Below are 22,726 nucleotides of genomic sequence, written 5' to 3'. Positions count from 1 at the left end.
ACGAGCGAATCATAGCAGAATTGGAACCCGATAGAAATCCATTTCACATTGCCATTAGATTAATTTCTATTTTTATCTGTTGTGCAATTACCTCTTTCCAGGGATTACTTCCTGATGTAAATGCCTATTCAGAGGCCATGCAATCAATAAAATCATGTTATTCAGTACATCTCTGTGTTCATTTTCATTTTACTGTTTTGTTTGCAAAAATGACGTCTGAATTTGTGATAAACATTGCATCATGAAACATAAGAGCTTTATAGGTACGTGCTTAATAAACATTGAAAATTGCTGTAAATTTTAAGTGCTTTGGATCGTCTATTCATAACAGGTACACTCGGGGCATTTCCTTAAGGTCCCCATCAAATGATCGCGGATGTTTTTCCTCAACAATTGGAATTTGGTATCTTATCCCTGCAGAGCTGGTCCGAGCGTTGGATTCTTCAATCCCCAGCAGGCTCTCACTGCTGTACTTCCCCAAGCATTTGTTTCAGATTATACATTCACCAGTAGAGTCGACAGTGTCTGACTGTATATCCCCAGCGGAGTTGACAGTGTCTGACTGTATATCCTCAGCGGAGTTGACAGTGCCAGACTGTATCTTCCCAGCAGAAGCGGCTGCTCCTTAGAGTTCGATGCCAGATCGATGATCTCGACAGTAGACCCATGGTCTCTTTCCTTGAAGCAGAATCTCGGTACCGTATCGGTGTTTGCTTCCCCTGCTGAGTCGTCTCTCTCGCAGATTATGGTTGCCAGAACCACTGTCGCTTTCCTCAGCAACAAGTTTTCAGTGCCATTCTCTCCCCAGTCAGAGCCTCAGTATTTTGTTATTTGCCAGAACACCGTGTGGCGGGTCATTTCCCCACAAAGTTCTTTGTGTTGTGCATCTCCGACAGCCTTGCCAGGGTCCAAAAGATGGTGATCATTTCCCCAACAGAATTCCTTGCCTCAGCTTGGCGTTCTCTCTAATCAAGCATTTCGCATCCCTGCATGTAGAATCATATTGAATTGCATCCTCCCAAATTGCGTAGCATTTCCATTTTCATGGAGCATTACGCCATTGAAAAATTCAAACATACGCATGTAAAGCATAAGGCATTCTCGGTATCCCAAGTGATAAGCCAGAAGTTGTTTCCAGTACTCAGACTGAAGATTGTTCATGACTTATCTTTATTATTCCCAGCAGGGGTCGTTGGCCCACGCGTCGCCTCAATGATCATTTTCCCTATTTCTGCCGATGCTGACAGACATGAAAGTTTCCGGTATTCAGACCGAAGTGGCATTCAGGCCAGTTCTCCAATGTTCAGATCGAAGAAGTTTTCGACGTTCAGGTCGACGCAACTTGTGGCATTCAGGCCAAGTTTCCGGTATTCAGACTGAAGTGGCATTCAGGCCAGTTTTCCGATGTTCAGATCGAAGAAGTTTCCGAAATTCAGGTCAATGCAACTTGTGGCATTCAGGCCAGTTTTCTGGTATTCAGACCGAAGTGGCACTCAGGCCAGTTTCCCGGTGTTCAGACCGATGTTTGATAATCTAATATCTTTCGATGTTCAGATCGAAGAAGTTTCTGACATTCAGGTCAATGCAACTTGTGGCATTCAGGCCATTTTTTCGGTATTCAGACCGAAGTGGCATTCAGGCCAATTTCCGGGTGTTCAGACCGATGTTTGATAATCAAGTATCGTCCGATGCTCAGATCGGAGTCATTTCCAGTATTCAGATTGATGAGCGGCATTCAGGCCATGGTTATTTCTGTGTTACCATTTATTTTGGTATTCGGGCTAACATTCCTTGTTTCGGTGTTCAGACCGACTCTCACCGTATCAAACGGATTCTTTTTCAAGACCACCTCTTGGCCGATTCTGACAGGCATTGTTACTTCATTTTTTCACTTCAGTGTAAATTTTCGGGCTTTTATCGTATTCAATCACTTGATACCTCGAAAGTGCGAAAGCCGTTGCTATCTTCCTTTCGGGTTTCCAGTTGATTGAATAGAGGCAGCTGTAATACCCCAAAATTTACCCTTCATTTTTCCTGGAAGCATGGGATTATGTTGTACACTTCATTAGCATCATATTAGGTCATACTCATTGCATACTGCATTAGTGACATGGAGATCATGTTTTGATCGATCACTCCTTAACAGAAGGAGCCCACACAAAGCAAGATTGAGAATTGGACTTCATTTTCTAAGTATACAAGTCTCAAGGGTCTCAGGGGGATCCAAGTATCTTATTATGGTCCTCAGTTCATCAGTGAAGGATTCAAAGCTATCAGAGTGTTCATCTGGATTTAATCAGAAATTAGGGTTTCATGGCTACCTGCAACAGGCAATGTTTGGTTGGAAGTAGAGGAGCTCATCCATGTCATTATTAGAGAGGCATCTTGGCCTAGGAAGATTCACAATTATCTCAGAAAGATCCATTGGCAATCAGTGCAATCAGTTCCTGATCATTTTGCCCTAAAACTAGGGTTTGGTATAAAATCAGTTTATTTCTGATTCTTTGGGTGAAACTATTTTCCATGGCCCTCCATATGTCCACAAGGGTCTACATACAAAAAACCAGCTCTTTATTTGAGCTAGAAGTGCTTCAATTGATCAATGGAATCGGGAATCAGACAGTTCGGGAAAAGTCAACTATGGGGCCAGAAAGGACAACTCCTGACATTTTGAGAGTGGAATCTCAAAATCCATTCCTAGTGGATCCTACATGTGAAATTTGATCAAGGATGGATCATGGATTCATCATTTAATCAGGAATTGGAAAAGTTACTTAATTTGGAAATGGTTGACTTTCCATTTAGGGCAAGTTTTCATGATCATTGCACTCACTTTAAGCCCATTTTGCATCAAGATAAAAGCTCCATTTGAAAATTTCTCCAACATGAAAGTTGTTCCTCTTGTTCCAGGATTTCTAGAGATATAAAGTTTACTCCATTTGGATTAGAATTGAGAAAGTTATGCTTAGTTAAAGTGAGACATTTTTTTAGGACACTTAGAAAAAATTCTAAGTCCAAAATCTTCAAAATTTGTCAAGACTTCTTGGCCAGTTTTCTTGCACTTCAAGGCATTATTTGAAAATAATTTCTTCACAACAATTGTACCTTGACATGTCCTATTTCACATCCTTTTGGAATCATCTCATTTGGATCCATGGTTTGAGAGATACATTCATTTAAAGTGGGCACCATGACTTGATTTTCTAGGCAGATTTTGGGCCTGGCTGGCCCAATCAGATTTTCTAAGCATGCTGCACAAACCAGTCACGTTTTTTACCTCTTTTGGCCATGCATTGGAAATCCATTCACTTAAGTTTGGCCCAAAATAACAACATTTTACACCTCACTTCACACTTTTATTCTTATGGATAAATCACTTATTAAAAAGCCCATGAGAACACTTAATCCACCCTATTTAAGAAGCTGAAACCCTAACCCTAAAGGAGCATTAGAATTTCGTGGAAAGGAGGCAAAGCTTCATCACATACAAGATTTCATTCCACTTCTATTTCTCATTAGGTAATCATCTCTTCCATGACCATGTTTTGATGTATCTACGCTTGCTTACCATGTTCATCACCATTAATCCTTCCATTTTTATATTTCTTTTTCTTATTTAAAATATTTTCTCCGTCCATAAAATTACCCAAAAATATTTTTCACTTTTCTTAACGTTTTATTTAATTTTATATAATTTTTATTTTCGTATTTTTTAATATTAATATTTTATTTTAATTATTTATTCTAAATGGTCCATTTTAACACACTTTTATTTATTGATTTTATTTTTCTGACATAAAATTATTTTTAGCATTTGATTTTTGGGATGAAGGTTTACCACTGTCTCATGGTCAATTTGACATTTTCTTGGAATTTTATTTCACATTTTCAATTTATTTTGGATTTATTTTTGACCTAGTTTGGTTGATGGACTTTTAATTTGACTCCTGTTTTATTTTAATTAATTCACGTACCAATTTTAATTATTTTTAAAATATTTTTGGGGGATGATTATGTCCTGACACCACATTATTTAGTTTAATTTTTCATAATTTTCGTGATTAAGTTACTATTTATTCTTTATTTATTTTTGACCTAGTTTGGTTGGTGGACTTTTAATTTGACTTCTGTTTTATTTTAATTAATTCATGTGCCAATTTTCATTATTTTTAAAATCTTTTGGGGGGATGATGATGTCCTGACCCCATCTTATTTAGTTTGATTTTTCATAATTTTATTGATTAATTTGCTATTTATTCTTGATTTATTTCTAACCTAGTCTTATTAATAAACTTTTGGTTTAAGCTATGTTTTGTTTTAATTAATTCACGTGCCAATTTTCATTATTTTAAAAATATTTTTGGGGGATGATGATATCCTGACCCCACCTTATTTAGTTTAATTTTTCATAATTTTATTGATTAATTTGCTATTTATTTGTTATTTTTTAAGTTGACTTGAATTTTCAGTTGACTTCTTTATGATCGATGTTTGACTTAGGGATTGCTTATGGCAATTGAAGAGATCTTTTGATCCTCCCTCGTTCATCTCATATGCTATGTATTAGAGGCCTTTTACCTTGATTTTATTTGGTCCTTACCTCATTTCCTGATTAAATTATTCAGTGGACCCTTCGTGTGTATATTTTCATCTGTTATCTTTTATACTTGTTTCTCTCATTCATGCTTTCTATTGTTTGATTATTTAACATGTTCATACTCCCATGCATTGTTTAAATGCTCCATTATTTGATTCTTTGGTTTGATTATATATTGTTTATTTATCCGATCTGATTGATAACTGTTGCCTACTTGTATGATGTATGAGGCATATATTCTTATTGTTTGTTTGCCATGAACAATCCCCATTCATAACAAATGTACCCCTCTCCCATAAAGTGTATAATATTTATTTCCTTATTTCTTTAGTTACCTGTTAATACAAGAATTAAAACGAACATCCGATAACCATTTCAAAATAAGATCAAAAGCTCGATCCAACGTCGAGTAATCATTTTCAAAACTTAACAGAACCAGCACGCATTCATCCATCCTCTTGTAAGTCGATTGCCTCAGGCATCGCCATCTACCTTTAAGTCGATTGCCTCCGGCTTCGCCATCTACCCTTATCCGTAACTCCTTTTCGCGCTCCATCCGTCGACTCTTGTTCCGTTTAGGTAGCACCCATTAGGTAGAACTCTTTGTATGATAACATAGGTAGAATTCCCTTATTCTTTGCATGCTAACATTAGGTAGATGTTCCCCTCTGTAAATCCTAACACATATGTCCATATTGCATGACAACTCTAGAGCAGAGCTTCCCCACTTTTAGACCTTCCGTGCGTCTCCGATCTTGTGGCATGTCAGTCCGTTCTATTACAAAGAGGTAACTGCCTAAGACTCGATTCAGCGAGCTGCGACACCTACCGCTAGGACGTTGAACACACTGCCCACCCTCCTTTGACACAGCTGGTGTCCTCTTTTGTAAGTCCATGTTTAGATGGCAATCCTTAACCCCTAGTTAGTCGAACTACGATAACTCTGATTCTCATGTTCATATGAGATACGTAGGCACGAGATGCGATGTCTTACCGAGTTTTGACTGACAACTAACAACTAATCCTTGCTTATTTTCGCCCTTGATGCGATTCTTTTCTCTCTCCCTCGTTGCGATCGAGAGTTTCCCTTTCTCTTGCCCTAGTTACAATCGAGACCCTTGTTCCCCTAGTTAGCCGAACTACGTTTTGCTCTGATTCTCATTCCAGATGAGATACGTAGGCATAAGACGCGACGTCTTACCGAGCACACTTCTCTTTAACCCATCGGTAGCCGAGCTACGAAGACTCTAATTCTCATACTCATATGAGATACGTAGGCAGTGGATGCGACATCCTTGCGAGTCATTTTCTTTTAACCTTCCTTTTAGTAAATAGTACTTTAGATATACCTACACCCTTTAGACTAGAACAACACTTATGAAAAGGGCTCCCTAGGAGTCCCTAGGATGTTTTGGGTGCTTAAAACCTTCCCATTGCATAACCAACCCCCTTACCCAGATCTCTGACATTTTTACTAGTTTTTGATTCGATAAACCTTTTAGGTTTTTGTTCGCTTTCTAACCATTCCTTTGGATAAATAGAAGTGCGGTGGCGACTCGACTTGTATGGTTTACCTTAGATTTAGCCAATATCTCTAATGGTAACGAATACCCCGCTACATGGTCCTAGGATTTCAATCCCTTAGAACCTTTTGTTTGCTATGTCTCGAAGAATAACAACCAGATGATCCTGTATGTCTTTGTTATCTGTCGGTCAATAAGGACTTTAATCAATCCTCGTCTATTTTCTACGATGTCCATCTCATGGACTGTCCAACTTACAAGAACCTATGTGAGTCGATATTCCATATATTAGGCTTAGATCCATACCTACTTATTTCCTAGATCATCCACAAAACTTAAGTAATCTAATTCCTTGTAACTTGACCATTGGTCGAAACTGAAACACTTAATTTGAAATGAAATGAATAATTATTAATTTGTCAGATTCAACATGTATGTATGTGTATTTATTATGTGTAATTTATTGTTACAGACTTAATTTCAACATTATTTAGTGCCAAGGATATATTTGAAACAAGTTTTCAGTTTTACAAGATTAATAAATTTTTGGTTAGGTACTTGTCCTGATATCAGTTACTAAAGAAAGTTTATCAAAAATGTAATATGATTCAATTTTCTTTACGAGAAACACCAATTTTTATTCTTTAAATAATAGCATTGGCTTGTCTTAATAGAACCAAAAGATAAAATGAATTTGTCTGAATTCCCTCCTGACTAGGTACATCTCCTTTGTAGAACCCCCAATTGACAGCACATCATAACATAAAATATTGTCTCAACCCAAAATGGACCCATCTGAATTCTGTGGCTCAAGAGAATTAAAGGCGTTGATGGGCCTTATAATTACCCTAAAACGATGTTCCATGTTCAAATATTCCCCTACAAGGATCCTTGTAAATTGAATTAAATAAAAATAGACAAGTTCTATGATGATGAATTAATGGTTAAGTAACATGACATTGGAAACATAGGACATTCCCTACACCCAAGTCTGTGAATGTGAGGTCAGGTCCCATTTCCTCAAAAAACATGTATGGTTCATTGAGATTGGAAATCATGGTGATGGTCATGTAGAAGCAGGCCTCAACATGGGACACCCTGTTTTGCTCTTGCAAATCATTTAAGTAATTCATGCTCTTGTACTTTTATGTGTTTTTTACTCCACCCATGTTTCCTTTTACTCATTTTTTCTTGCCTCTCTGCTATCCACTCAATTATTTTATTAAATATATTACTCTATTCATACTCAATTTTCAATTTTATTTTATTTTTTATGTCTTCTATTATTAGAGTTAAGTATATTAGACATGCTTAATATTCGTATTTATTTTATTTAAATATTTAATTTTAGTTTTTCATACCAAAAATATAAATTCTCATATTTAGGAAGTGTTTATTTTGTTTCTTTAATAGTGTTAAATAATCTTTTGTAAAAATATTGACAAAGAAATTTTTTAATAAAAAATTTATTTGGTTTGAATAATTATTTTTAAATTTTATTTTAAATATTTTATGATTTTGTTAATTTTTTAAATATCAGAATTTAAAAAAAAAAATCTAATTTTAAAGGTATTTCAAATAATTTTTTACAAAAATTATTTTTGAAAAAAATTGTGATTTCAACTATATTTTGATATTATATATTTATAATATAAAATGTCGAAATTAATTTTTCAATTTGTATAAAATAAATATAAAAAACTTATAATATTTTTTAAAAATAGTTTTATAAAATCTATTTTTAAAAAGAAAAAGAAAAAAAATCTATTTTTTAAAATTAAAAAAAAACAAACTTTTATCTACCTTTTTTCTTCACATTTTTAAAAATATTGATATTTGATAGTTATCTATGATAAAACTAATAAATAATAAATAAAAATATTTAATATTGTAATTTTAAATTATTTTATCTAGTTTTTAAATTAAAAGATAAAAAAAAAATTAAAAGGAAAATCTTATTATCATTTTTCCCAGTATTTTTCTAACAATTCAAAACCCACTTGTCTCATGTACAGTAAGTATATCTTATTGTATTTCTTACAGTTTTACACCATCGGATGTAAAAGTGTTGTAAGTTTTGAGTACCGAATTTGATTTGTAAAAAAAAAAAAAAACTATATATAACCGTTTTATGTCATTCGTTAATGCGTATTAAATTCTTGTTAATGTAAATTTTCAATGCATATTAAAAAAGATAATTAATGTTGACATCTTCTCTCAGCTTAAATAAGTAAAAAAAATTCATTAAAACTTTTGAATTTCAAATATAAACAAAAGATGATTATTAGTATTTGTTATTATTATTTCAAAAAACACTCATATATTAATTATTAATATTGTGAAAATTGATCATTATAAATAGGGAAAGACCATTAATTATTTCTTTTTTTACATAAATAAAATAAATAAATAAATTTAACTACTATTAATCCAGTCAAAGAAAATACTAGTACTTAATTTTATTACTTTAATATATTTAAAAAAATTAAATATTCATTTATTTAATTATTATTAATGAGAAGAAAAAATTCTAGCCAGTAGTACAACAAGTTGAAGAGAGAAAGAGACACCTAATTAATAGGTGTGAATAAATGAATCAATGAATCAGAACAAAAAACTTAAGGAGCGTGTAATAATAAAGAGAATCGAAAAATATTAATTTCCCCCCAAACAATTCCAAAACTAATAATTAAAAAAAAACAATATAAAATAAAAAAATAAAACCTCTGAGAGAGGAAAGTTTCACTTTACAATCACACTGCTAGGAGAAGAAGAAGGAATGTGAAGCAACACAGTGAACAAAACTGAGAAAAATGGGTGGAGTGACTTCATCAATGGCAGCGAAATTGGCGTTCTTTCCACCGAATCCACCGTCGTACAAGCTAGTTAAAGAGGAAGTAACGGACTTGTTGTTGATGGAACCGTTCCCGCACCGTGAAAACGTTGAAGTTTTGCAGTTTCGGAATCGGCGTGGAACGGAGATCGTGGCTATGTATGTTCGTCATCCAATGGCGAAATCGACGGTGCTTTATTCGCATGGAAATGCTGCTGATATTGGTCAGATGTATGAGCTTTTCGTTGAGCTCAGTATTCACTTGCGTGTTAATCTCATTGGGTATTTCAATTTTTCCCCCTTTTTTGAATTATTGTTTTTAGTTTGAATTTCAGTTATGGAATTTTCTTCTTTATTTATTTATTTATTAATTGGATTTGTTTCTGTTGCTGAATTATTGGATTTGGTTTATTTGTGTGTATTTTTCTGTAATTGTGTCCGAGTTCAGTGGTGTTGAGTTGACTCAGTTCTGGTAAGATTGGTTGTATGGTTTAGGTTTGATTTTGTTGGTTTTGATGTTGATGGATTTATTAGGGTAAATAATTCACTGGTTTTGTTAGGTTTGATTTAGTCAAAGATGGGGACTGTTTTGTCTTCACTGGTTTATGATATGAAGGATGAGTCATGTATTTATTTTCTGTGGTTCTTGTGTGGTTAGAGGATAAGGATTTGAAGGTGATAGTGTAGTATTTCATGGTTTTTGTTTTTTGATGTGTTTATCCGAATGTGGTGATTGTGATGTTGGAGTTTAGTTGGCTATCTCAAAAATTTACTCCACGGAAATGAAATGGCAATCTACTTATCTGAAAGTGGGATAAAAAAAAAGGGGTCAAGTTGTGTTGAACTGAAACTGAAATTGATCACTTTTCATTTGTTCTCACTTTCAGATAGGTTTTTGTTTTCTTTTGAACAGTTTAGATGCAAAGTTTGTTTAAGAAGTTAATTTGTGACATCTTTTAGCTCAATGTCATTTTTCCGTCCCACGGACGTGCATATGGTTCTTGGTCTGCAGTGTGACCAAAACTTATGTTTTAGCCTTAATAGTTGCTGATATTTGTGCTGCTAGAGGTGATATTTAAGTTGGACAGTATAGTTGAATTTAGATCATACACTTGTATTCAATTCCCTGCTTTGTGATTGGTCACATTCAATTTAGGGCATACAGTTACACCATAGATGTCCGATTAGTCAATAACAAAAGAAATTGTAAACTTCGTTTCATTAAGAACACTTCATATGGCTTGGTATACTAAGGATGTGCATCTAGACACTTAGAGTTCACATACCATTATAAGGTAAAAGAAAATTTTATCGTGCCAAAAATATTATATTGTGGCAGAAATAAGAAGTTCATAATTAAGAATACTGATTGAGACTGTACTTGTTAGACCCTCACCTTTCATAGTCAATCTAAAGGAGACCCTGTTAAAATAGTTGGCTTGCTTATCATATCTTTCGTGTTGTGTTTGTAATAAAAAATTGTAAGGTATATGTTAATTATGTTTATTTCTATGTATGCAGATACGATTACTCTGGCTATGGACAGTCATCAGGGAAGGTAACAGCCTTATATGCTTCTTTCTGGTTTATTTAATTCTTTTGTTCACAACAAGCAGAACCATAATGAAAAATGGATATTTTTCACAGCCGAGTGAGACTAATACTTATGCTGACATCGAAGCTGTATATAAGTATCTTGAAGAGAACTATGGTGCTAAGCAGGAAGACATAATCCTTTATGGGCAATCCGTTGGGAGTGGTCCTACTTTGGATATTGCTGCTCGTTTGCCCCAATTGAGAGCTGTTATTCTCCATAGTCCAATACTATCGGGGTTGAGAGTGATGTACCCTGTGAAAAAGACATACTGGTTTGACATTTATAAGGTTAGACTTTTCATTATCCTATATGTTTAATGTTCTTAGGTTTGAGAATCGTGTATATGAGCTATTATGTAACTTAACTTTATTCTATGTTATCGGTGTGTAGAACATTGATAAAATTCCGCTGGTGAAGTGTCCAGTGCTTGTAATTCATGTAAGTATTCTATCCTTGTTGTGTTGGATTTTCCACTAGCTAATATTATGTTACCATAATTTATGCCATTGCTGTAGCCATAGTTAACGGTTTCTTTAATGGCCGTGGTTCATATCATAAGCTAATGTACACAAGTAAGAACTAGAAATCTGGTGATTGTGGCTGGTTTTAAGGCATGAAAGTTGTAGAGCCTTTGTTACTGATTAAATTTTCATAAATGCATTCTTGTGAATATTTTTGTAACCTAGCAAGTATTGTTTTTTCTCAAGTTATTTTTTGGTAGTTTTACTAATTTGGCCTAATTTTTATACATTATTCAGGGAACTGCTGATGAGGTTGTTGATTGTTCTCATGGTAAACGTTTATGGGAGCTATGCCAACAAAAATACGAACCCTTATGGCTTAAAGATGGAAATCACTGTAATTTGGAGCTCTATCCAGAATACCTTAGACATCTCAGACGATTCATATCAACGGTAGAAAAGTCACCACCCCAAAGACTGAGTTTTAGAAGAAGTGTGGATAAGGTAGAACAATCCAGAGGAAGTACTGATTTCTCGGAAAAGCCAAGGAAGAGCATGGAAAAGCCAAGAAAGAGCACAGATTGCAGAGACAAACCTCCAAAAAGCACTGATCGGACAGAAAAACAGAAATATCATGAATTCAAATTCAAAAATTCTGAAAAATTAGATAAGTTAAAGGTCCAATTTGACCAGACAGAGAGGTCGACAGAGAGGTCGAGAAGAAGCGTAGAGTACAACAACGACAAATCTAGAAGCATTGAGTTCCAAGAGAAATCCAGAAGAAGTGTTGATGTTCAGTTTGAAAGGCCGCGGAAGAGTATTGATTGGCTGGATAAAATTCGCGCGCCTTGAACCTTTTGAAGCTTCGGCAATATTGGAACTGGGTTTGCTTGGTGAGGAGGGGGAAAAGTACAAAGATACGGACACGGTTACTTACACTGGGTGTTTAATTTAACTTATGGTTTGCAGAATATGCATATGTTGCTATTGCACTTGTATACTTCCATTGTATTTTTACATTTGGATATTATTAGTTTTTCCTTACTATTATTATCAACAATTTCAATTTATGTGACTCTAACCTTGTTTTCATTTCATAGTTCCACTGTGTTTTATATATTCCTAGTTTTTCATTGTTATTTTTATTTTCAATTGATGTGGACCCCCTAACCTTGTTTTAGTTAATACTATTACCTAGTGTGTTGGATCTGCTGTACATGTTAATTTTATTTTGTATCTCATTAGGTTACTTTAAATTTTGCTTTAGTCCCTTAATAAAAAAAATCCTTGTAGTTTGGTCCCGTGATATTAGTTTCGTTAGCAATGTTAGCCCCTTCCTTTAGTTTAACTGAGAAAACGTTAATATTTGCCAATGTGGTGTGCCAACTATGTAATGACTCATCAAAATGATAAAAATAAATCATTATTTAAGGGCATCACATGTATCAAACATGGCTATTATTTCTTTCTTGATATTGAAACGTCATTCCAGAATGTGATTCCAAAAAGTGATTCAAGTTGTGTTGTTGTGTTTACTTTCTTCCTCAATTCCATCGTATATCTTGTCTGCGTTAAATCAAGGTTGTGTTGAACTTTCATCTTGTATCAGTTTCTAGGGTTTTAAACTTCATCTTCTCCAATGTCAAAGTTGTCAAGCATTACTTCTATTGGAACAACTGAGCCGGTTATGCGTAGAAACAAGAAGAAGGGGTGTTATTGTGAAGAAGAAAGTGTCTTTCGTACTATGTGGGTGAAATGAATAGTGTTAATTTTTTTTTTTGGGGGGAGGGGGGGGGGGATTTTGGGTTGTAGAAATTACAGAAATCATATGCATAAGGGATTCAATTATTTCAAATCGTTAGATGACGACATTGTTGATGAAAGGGATCTGAAGATTCAAAGGCAAAAGAAGAAAATGTACAAACTGAAGAATAAAATCAGTCAGACTAGAGGATTATTGAAAGTGTCCATTGTGGTTGGAATATTGAGCTTAGTGTTAAATGTTGTATTCGTAACAATGTATTTTTAGGTTTGGATTTTGTCAGTCTATGGATTTATCTGTCTTTTATGTGTATCTGCCATGAAATGTATCTGTCAACATTGTTATGTATGTTGGTTGCATTTGGTGAACAAAAGCACCTTTATGTAATGAGTTTATGAATGAGATGAATTTGTCATGATGTTATTAGTGAAATGTTACTTTTGTTTCTACTGAACATATCAGAACAAATGTAATTTTGTATAATGAGTTTATGTGTGAAATGTAACATAAGCATAAGTCGTAAAGGTTGCTTTATAAGTCATAACAATATGTTGCATTATAAGTCATAACAAAAATGGCATTATAAGCCATAAGTCAGAAACTATAAAATAGACATTATAAGTCATATGTTACAATACACAACCAACAAACATGGCATTATAAGCCATAAGTCATAAACAACAAAATAGACATTGTAAGTCATATGTTACATAACATAACCAACAAAAGTGGTTATGAACAAAGCATAAGTATTAGGATTGATTAAGAACGAGTTTTAGGCCTTTTTTAAAGTCTCCTTTTCTTTTTGGGTGGTTCCTGAGTTAAATCTCTGGTTGGTGTTGGCTGACTTGAAGCAGCAGACATTGATGGGTGACTTGAAATAGCAAGTAGTGATGGGTGACTTGAAGCAACAACAATTGGATTTGGCTGACTCAAAGCAGTTGGGGCAGCTGTTGGGCTAGGCTCAGTAGCAGCAGTCGTTGGGGTAGGCTAAGTTGAAGTTGTAGGCAGCTTGCATGTGGCCTTGTTGTGACCATCCTTATGGCATCGACTACATTTGATATCAAATTTGCTCGTTTGAGTTATGACTCATTTCTCACTTGTTCTCCAGTCTCCTTGTTCCTTTTCTTCTTAGGTCTACCAGGTTGCATTTTTATGGGGTGTGGTTGCAGGTCAACAACATCTATTTTTATCCAAAGAGACTCCCCATTAACTAGATAGATCACTGGCGCATAGTAAGCCTAATAGCACTCCTTTTTGTAATATTCAGGCACAAAATCATCAACTTGTAAATGTTGATCTTTCATGCATGAAATTGCATGACAACATGACAGTCCTATCAACATCCACCTTATACATGAACATTCATGTTTTGATAAATTAATAACAAACTTTTATCCATTGAATTATATATGCCTAACCTCATAGTCCAATCCTATGATAGGTCTGCACTTGAAGAAATTATCCTTGCAAGCTTTAAGGCATATATAAATCCTTTGGAAATGTGACTCTAACCTTGTTTTCATTTCATAGTTCCACTGTGTTTTAACATTTGATTTGGATATGTTGGGGGAGCTTTATATTCCTAGTTTTTCATTGTTATTTTTATTTTCAATTAATGTGACCCTAACCTTGTTTTAGTTAACACTATTACCTAGTGTGTTGGATCTGCTATACATGTTAATTTTATTTTGTCCCCAGATCTCATAAGTTAACTTTAAATTTTGCTTTAGTCCCTTAATAAAAAAGTCGTTATAGTTTGGTCCCGTGATATTAGTTTCGTTAGCAATGTTAGCCCCTTCCTTTAGTTTAACTGAGAAAACGTTAATATTTGCCAACGTGGTGTGCCAATTGTGTAATGACTCATCAAAATGATAAAAACAAATCATTATTTAAGGGCATCACATGTATAAAACATGGCTATTATTTCTTTCTTGATATTGAAACGTCATTCCAGAATGTGATTCCAGAAAGTGATTCAAGTTGTGTTGTTGTGTTTACTTTCTTCCTCAATCTCATTGTGTATCTTGTATGCGTTAAAATCAAGGTTGTGTTGAACTTTCATCTTGTATTCGTTCTAGGGTTTTAAACTTCATCTTCTCCAATGTCAAAGTTGTCAAGTCGTGCTTCTATTGGAACAACTGAGTCGGTTATTCGTAGAAACAAGAGGAGGGAGTGTTATTGCGAAGAAGAAAGTGTCCTTCGTACTATGTGGGTGGAATGAATATTGTTAATTTTTGGGTTGTAGAAATTACAGGAATCATATGCATATGGGATGCAATTATTTCAAATCGTTAGATGACGACATTGTTGATGAAAGGGATCTGAAGATTCAAAGGCAAAAGAAGAAACTTTACAAACTGAAGAATGAAACCAGTCAGACTAGAGGATTATTGAAAGTGTCCATTATGGTTGGAATATTGAGCTTAGTGTTGAATGTTGTATTCGTAACAATGTATTTTTAGGTTTAGATTTTTCCAATCTATGAATTTATCTGTCTTTTATGTGTATCTGTCATGAAATGTATCTGTTAACATTGTTATGTATGTTGGTTGTATTTGGTGAACAAAAGCACCTTTGTGTAATGAGTTTATGAATGAGATGAATTTGTCATGATGTTATTAGTGAAATGTTACTTTTGTTTCTACTGAACATATCAGAACAAATGTAATTTTGTGTAATGAGTTTATGAGTGAAATGTAACATAAGCATAAGTCGTAACAAAAGGTTGCATTATAAGTCATAATAAAAATGGCATTATAAGCCATAAGTCAGAAACTATAAAATAAGCGTTGCAAGTCATATGTTACATAACACAACCAACAAACATGGCATTATAAGGCATAACTCATAAACAACAAAATAGGCATTGTAAGTCATATGTTAAATATCAAAACCAACAAAAGTGGTTAAGAACAAAGCATAAGTATTAGGCTTGGCTAAGTACAAGTTTTAGGCCTTTTTGAAGTCTCCTTTTTTTGGATGGTTGCTGAGTTGAATCTCTGGTTGGTGTTGGCTGACTTGAAGCGGCAGACAGTGATGGGTGACTTGAAGCATCAAGTAGTGATGGGTGACTTGAAGCAACAACATTTGGAGTTGGCTGACTTAAAGCAGTTGGGGGCAGCCGTTGGGCTAGGCTCAGTAGCAGCAGTAGTTGGAGTAGGTTGAGTTGATGTTGTAGGCAACTTGCATGTGGCCTTGTTGTGACTATCCTTATGGCATCAACAACATTTTATATCAAATTTGCTCGTTTGAGCTGTGACTCATTTCTCACTTGTTCGCCAACCTCCTTGTTCCTTTTATTCTCGGGTCTACCAGGTTGCCTTTTTATGGGGTGTGGTTGCAGGTCAACAACATCTATTTTTGTCCAAAGAGAATCCTCATTGACTGGATAAATCACTGGTGCATAGTAAGCCTAATAACACTCCTTTTTATATTATACAGGCACAAAATCATCAACTTGTAAATATTGATCTTTCATGCATGAAATTGCATAACAACATGACAGCCCTATCAGCATCCACCTTCTACATGAACATTCATGCTTTGATAAATTAACAACAAACTTTTCTCCACTGAATGATATATGCCTAACCTCATAGTCCAATCATATGATAGGTCTGCACTTGACGAAACTATCCTTGTAAGCTTTGAGGAATATATAAATCCTTTGGAAATATGGATTCAAAGACCTCTCAGGATTCTCACTACTTTCCTCTCCACCTTGAACTGGTTGACTTTTAACTTTCACAATTGATTCAGGGTTTACCCTTAACAGCTCACGACAATAATCATGGATTCTTGTATATTGCTCCCTAAGTGAAACATCAACAATGTCAATAGCAAGTGACTTTGCTCTGTATGAAAGTGTCTTATTTATCCCCATATTCCATTTTTGTTTAGTTTTCTCCATTATATAATTCAGCTTCAAATTAGGATTCTCTCTTACATTACTTCGAATCATTTTGCCCAACCATTTGGAACTAAGGAACCTAACCTTATAATCCTATTGCATGTGTGCTTGTCCACAGTTTGTCTCAACTTCCAAGTCTCTTCATTTTGTAATTTTGCACAGTATGAATCTCATGGACAACCTTTCTTACACATGACTCTCATCCTCTTGTTATCATTTTTCTTAAATTTTTAAGTTTCTACCTGAATGAATAGCATATATTCTAACTGCCTCTTTAAATTCTTCCTTAGTAGTAAAATAAGTCCCTAATTCCCACTTGTAATCCTCCATTTTTTTTGAAAGCTTGAATGTTGGAAAATAATCTTTTAACACCTTTTCATCTTCACTATCATACTCTTGGGGTAACTCATCACTATCATATTCCTCAATGTCACTCAAACCTTTAAAGATTTCCTTTGGAAACTCTTCATCTTCACTATCAATTGAGCCATTATCTTCAACTGCTTCTTCCACCTTCCTTTGTTTCCTTGGTCTCCCAACCTTGGCTTTCCCCCCCCCCCCCCCTTTACCTTTTCCTTTGCTTTTCCATTCCCCTTTCCTTTTTCATCTTCTTTATCCATAACAATTTCTTCACCAATTCATATAGCATCCTCATAAGAATCCTCAAAATTCACATTCAAAGCACTGTCATTTTCACTACCACCATTTTCATCTTCTTGGTTACATTCCAGACCTTCATTTCCATCTTGGTTACAAATAAGCCACTCAGCTACTGAATCTTTTTGAACACATACCAAATAAGGTGTGCCATCCAATATATCAGCTTCTTGATCACAAACCATATAATTGGTGGTCCCCTCTAAAGTAATATCCACTATTACATCCTCAGACACAATGGGCCCCTCCAAACTAACATCCTGACATGAATCTTTTTGGTCAATGCCCTCAGTGGTCCCATCCAAATTAACATTCTCAAATGAATCTTCTTGGTCAAGTGCATTTCTATCTTCTACATCAGTGGTTCCTCCTTCATCAAACTTGTCACCTAGATTATTCAAATCTTCAAAAGTCCCCAAATCATTAAAGTTTTCTTTTACACAATTATTCAAATCATTCAAGATATCATCTTCCAATTTGTCTTCTTCTACACCATTAGATCCTACATTGTTTTCTAGAGACATATTTCCTCTTCCCCATAAACTGGATGCATGACATATAGATGTACATTACCATTGATCATTGCAATCATTTTCATTCTATTTGTTCATGCATCATCTTTCAATAACACTAGCTCATTATCATCCATTGCATCATATACCATAAACTCTCCATTTTTTAGTATCCTAAATCCTTTAACCCCCCCCCCCCCCCCCCATCACCTCAAAATAACTCTAGAAATCAGGGTCAACTTGCCAAACCTCATATAACCTGTTGTAACCTAATATGTTAAACTTAACAAACACACCCCCATGATGGATAACACACTCAAACCTATATTCATGCCCTAATCACACCAAATAATGCAAAAATGAGTCTTCGAAGTAGGAGAAAATGTTAAAGGTTTACTTTTTAAAGTAGTAAGCACATAAATGTACCTTAGACTGGAAATGAACAATTATGAAAGTTGATAAGTAGCGTCTTCTTCATAGCTCCAACTATCATTGTCTTCTTCGCTCCAAGTTCTTCTTTACAGAAGCAGCTAGGGTTTTAGACAATGAGAGTAGAACTATGAACTAGGGTTCAAAATTGAAATAACATTCTACTTTTGTAGAGGTAGGTGAAGAGTTCGGAGATTATGTTTCTAAAAGAGAAAATGATATTGCATACTTTACATTAAAATAAGTGTATTAATAAGTGAAAAAACAATAATAATATGCCATGTCAATAATTCACTATGTCACATTGGTGTTTTTTTAATGTTTTTACACTAGAATTTAAAAGAAGGGACATATAAGGCTAACTGATGTGTCTTAAATTGTAACGTTTTTGAATTGAGGGACTAAATAGAAACCATAAATTAACTTGAGGAACTAAAAGATGAATTAAGCCTTTTATTTTTAGTCTGTACTTTTGATATTGATGAATATAATATTATTCTTATGCCAAATATATTCCTTGTGTTTGGATCAGCAGATGGACATTCATCAACTAATAAAGGTCCTCATGAAGGCGAGTCTCTTACTCAAGCTTATCTTAATTTAAATTGTTTTACATAATGTACAATATATGAATAAATTGTTAGAATTAATCATATATGTCATCATATTTTATCATTGGACTTTCATTTTATGAATGTCAAGAATGTGAAGCTAAAATGTGGTATCAAAAAAGGACTGAAAAATATAAACACTCGTTAATCCCAAAATTCCAACTTTGTTGTGGTAATGGTAAGGTCACAATACCATTACTAAAATATCCACCACAATTTTCTCAACATCTTTTATTTAACAATGAATAAATTGATAGCAAAAACTATCAATGTAACCAGGGGTGTTCATGGGTACAGGTGTACATAAGTTTATACAATGCAATGTTTGCATTTACATCTCTAGATTTTAAAATTGACTAAAAATCATCTTAAGGGAGAGGAGTTTCACTTGAAGAGAAATTTCTCAATAGATTTTTCCCTCATACAAAATTAATGGAAGTCAATATTTGTTCTTATATGATATATTCTTTATTAGTTAGGACAAAATGAGTTCTTAAATGCTCTATTCTTTGTCATTTGAGACAACTTGAGTAATTAGTGAACTCAAATGAGATTAATTCTTACTCAATTCGCTTTATCCTTACTAATTAGTAAGAGGTGACAATTTGGTAAATTTGATAAATTTCATTTTGGAGAAAATGAGAAAATGACAAGGGCAAAATGGTCAATTATCCACTAGAGGACAAAAAACCATTCTACATATCATTTTCCATTCTCTTGTACCATGCATCTTCCTTATTTTGTTATTAAGAGAAGAAGAGAAAGAAGAGAAAAGAGAAAATCTTGGAACGAGAGGATCAAGGCTTGAATCAATAAGAATTTCATCTCAACTTTCACCATCATCTTCTCCTAGAGATGGGTTCTTTGTTAGTTTTAGCTTTGGGGAAAATTTATGAAAATTGGGGTTTAGGGTTCTTTGTGAAATCTTGATATGTCTTATATTTTTGTGATAAACTATGATACTGTGTTGTGATGTTATTTCTTGATGTTGTATGTTATGTAGTGTTGTTGAATATTGATGTTGGTGATGTTATGAAATCATGTATTGAAGGCATGTTGATGTTGTGTGATTGAGTGAAGGCTATGTTGTTTTTGTTGTTATTGCATGATGATATGTCATGTTAATGATATGCAGTTGTGTGGTTTGTTAATGATTAAGAATGTTAAGAAATGGTGAAATTCATGGTATGAAATGTTTGAGTATGTTATGATATTATTGGACATGGTTTAAAGTGGTTAAAAGTAAAAAAGGTTGAAGAAAATGGAGTTATATAAGTTTTGAAAAACAGGGTTTCGCTTAGCCATAGATTTCCTTGCTCATCCAGACAAAAGTTTCTGGAAAATGGTGCATTTTGGCTTGGCTCGCTTAGCCACAAAAGGCTCGCTTAGCGAGCCTGCTGATACAAAAAATTTAGTGGCATCGATTTTAGCATATCTTGGGTTTTATAACTCGAAATGAGATGCAGCCAATAGTTCAATACTCTACCATATGCTAAGTAAAAAAAACATGATTATAGGCCAAATAATGCATGATTAGTGATGTTATACTATCGTGTATGCTTTATGGCTTATACTATGACATGTTGTATATTGAATAAAAGTAATTGATCCAAGACTATGATGATGAGTGAGATTGAACCTATGATCACATCTAGGTGAATAATATTAACAATATGACTAGAATATGATAAATAAATTAGGTGGTGATACTCAAACGTGATAGGTACCTTGGTGGTACCCATGAACGAGTAATCGCTTGAGATAAATCATTCCATCTACGAAAATGCCGAATGGCAAGGATGGTGAACGATGTCTAGTTGTGAGATGATGGGTCTTGTATAGAAACATGTTGTGGTATTGTGATTGACAATAATAATCATGTGGTGATACGTAGTGTTTGTTGAGAATACTCATGTTTTTTATAATAACCCATTTTAGTGCTTGTGTCGAGTTCGAGACTTATGAAGAGTAGTAGCCAGGAAAGACGAATCATTGAGACAAATTAATGTAACTCCGTAAAGTGTATTCCACACAGTGGAAGTCTGGACTCCATTGACAATATCATCTAGTGGATAATGAAATCCATATAGTGGGTGTCTAGTATCCATTGACCATATCTGATGGAAAGGGATTTGGTGCATTCCATACAGTGGAGGTCTAGTATCCATTAACCATATCTAATAGGGAGTGTAACCCATGCAGTAGAGGCCTAGTGTCTATTGACCATATTTGGTGGATAGTGTGATCTATATAGTGGAGGTTTGGATTCTATTGACAATTTTTTGTGGATGGTGAAATCTTGTAGTGGATGTTTGGTATCTATTTACCATATCTAGTAGATAGCATAGTCCGTGTAGTGAAAATTTGGTATCCTATCGACCATATCTGACGGACAAATTAGTAAATCTTTATGATCGATTTTGGGATAAGCACCTTTCTATTACATGGTAAGTACGAGAATAGTGGTTCATTGAGTTATATGAACTCAAGTTTTAATGTTTCCATACGAGACAAAAATCCCCTCAAATACTTAAGCCTCGGTCTATTGTGTAAGTGTACACAAGTATTATAAAGTCAACATGCTTAACTTAGGATACCGTTTGATAGTCCCTTTAGATCCAAATGGACCCATAAGACAGGGGAACCCATTGAGATTAGTATCTCACCCTATTATGTTGTTGAATTTTAAGGTAACTCAAGCCAGGATGAAGGCAAAGGCAAAGTCGTGTGAAGATGCTTTAAAGATTTTGATGTTTCAAGATAGTTTCCATTGTATATATATCTTAGTGTTTTGTTAGGAACTTTTGCATATCATGTGCCATATGATGTATTATAAAATTTAGACATGTATATATAAATGATGTTGTTAGACACTTATGTTGTATTCATATCAATTATCACTTATATGATATTATTCTAGATTTATCTTATACTGGGAGTTACAATGCGACTATTGCTTTATTTTCCCGAGGATCAACTAAAAATTTATGAAGCATGCGAAAGATACAAGTCTATGTTGAGAAGAAGTACCAATCATGGTTTCTATGATCTTACATATATTATCTTCTGCAACAAACTACAACAACATCTAAAATTCCCATTAGATACAATTGGAGACGGGTCATTAATATATAAGAGTGTTAAATATGCAATAGCTATTATTGAATGAATGACACTCAGTGACCACGCAGACCAGTATAATAGAAATCTTTCACAAAGAAAGGTAGAGATTATTAAGCTAAATACAAATGATGCAGTTTTAGTTTCGAATAAGTTGTTGACTCAAATTACTGATGGACTAATAAAACAACTATCAAAACTTTCACAACAACTTAAGGAGATGCAAGAAATGCCGAAATAAAGACAATTTTCTTATTGTTAGCTTTGTAACAAAGACCATCCCACATGTTATTATCCCCCGCTAGATGAAGAGGTGAAATGTTTGGGAAACCAACAAAGAAAAGGGAAATACCAAAAGAACAATAATTTTAATAGGGGAAAAAACTCAAATTACAATAAATGATGGAGACAAGATGCAGGGCCATCCACCATACATCAACCCTAATAGAATTACAACTAGAATCCTCATCATCAATTAAACACTATAGGTGTGTTTAGGAAAGTCCTATTGTTAGAAGAAGCGTTGGAATCCATTTTCTTACTGAGACAAGTAGACTTAAAACATGAGTTAAGATTTGATGTCAATCGTTGAAAATGCGACTCCATACACGTAGAGGGTGATGAGTGAATTTTTGAGGTATGAAAACCTTTGGTTGAAAACAAAATCATTTGTAAAACTAGAGTTTACACAAATTTTAAAACCAAGTGTGT

The 22,726-nt window shown here is 34.2% G+C and overlaps 1 protein-coding gene across 2 annotated transcripts; it reads left to right on the top strand.

The window, feature by feature from the left end:
• Window positions 1-8,754: 8,754 nt before the first annotated feature.
• Window positions 8,755-12,103, top strand: LOC127083751 (uncharacterized). 2 transcript variants are annotated; one of them, XM_051024085.1, is made up of 5 exons: window positions 8,755-9,235; window positions 10,475-10,511; window positions 10,601-10,837; window positions 10,941-10,988; window positions 11,309-12,103. In XM_051024085.1, the coding sequence occupies exons 1-5, from the start codon at window positions 8,934-8,936 to the stop codon at window positions 11,861-11,863; spliced, it is 1,179 nt and encodes a 392-aa protein (XP_050880042.1). In that variant the 5' UTR covers window positions 8,755-8,933; the 3' UTR covers window positions 11,864-12,103. The 2 variants fall into 2 exon arrangements, with proteins under 2 accessions (XP_050880042.1, XP_050880043.1); XM_051024086.1 differs by lacking the exon at window positions 8,755-9,235 and adding an exon at window positions 9,323-9,844.
• Window positions 12,104-22,726: the final 10,623 nt, after the last annotated feature.

This window comes from Lathyrus oleraceus, chromosome 5, assembly GCF_024323335.1.
Source record: "Lathyrus oleraceus cultivar Zhongwan6 chromosome 5, CAAS_Psat_ZW6_1.0, whole genome shotgun sequence".
Classification (NCBI taxonomy): Eukaryota; Viridiplantae; Streptophyta; class Magnoliopsida; order Fabales; family Fabaceae; genus Lathyrus; species Lathyrus oleraceus.
Note: the sequence above shows the minus strand (reverse complement) of the source record. Positions and strands in the feature narration are given on the sequence as shown.

Excerpts from the sequence above, each read along its gene's own strand:
- LOC127083751 (XM_051024085.1), top strand. The coding sequence starts at position 8,934 with ATGGGTGGAGTGACTTCATCAATGGCAGCGAAATTGGCGTTCTTTCCA. Across the intron at positions 9,236-10,474 it reads TTGCGTGTTAATCTCATTGG|ATACGATTACTCTGGCTATG; the intron begins GTATTTCAATTT and ends CTATGTATGCAG. Across the intron at positions 10,512-10,600 it reads ATGGACAGTCATCAGGGAAG|CCGAGTGAGACTAATACTTA; the intron begins GTAACAGCCTTA and ends TATTTTTCACAG.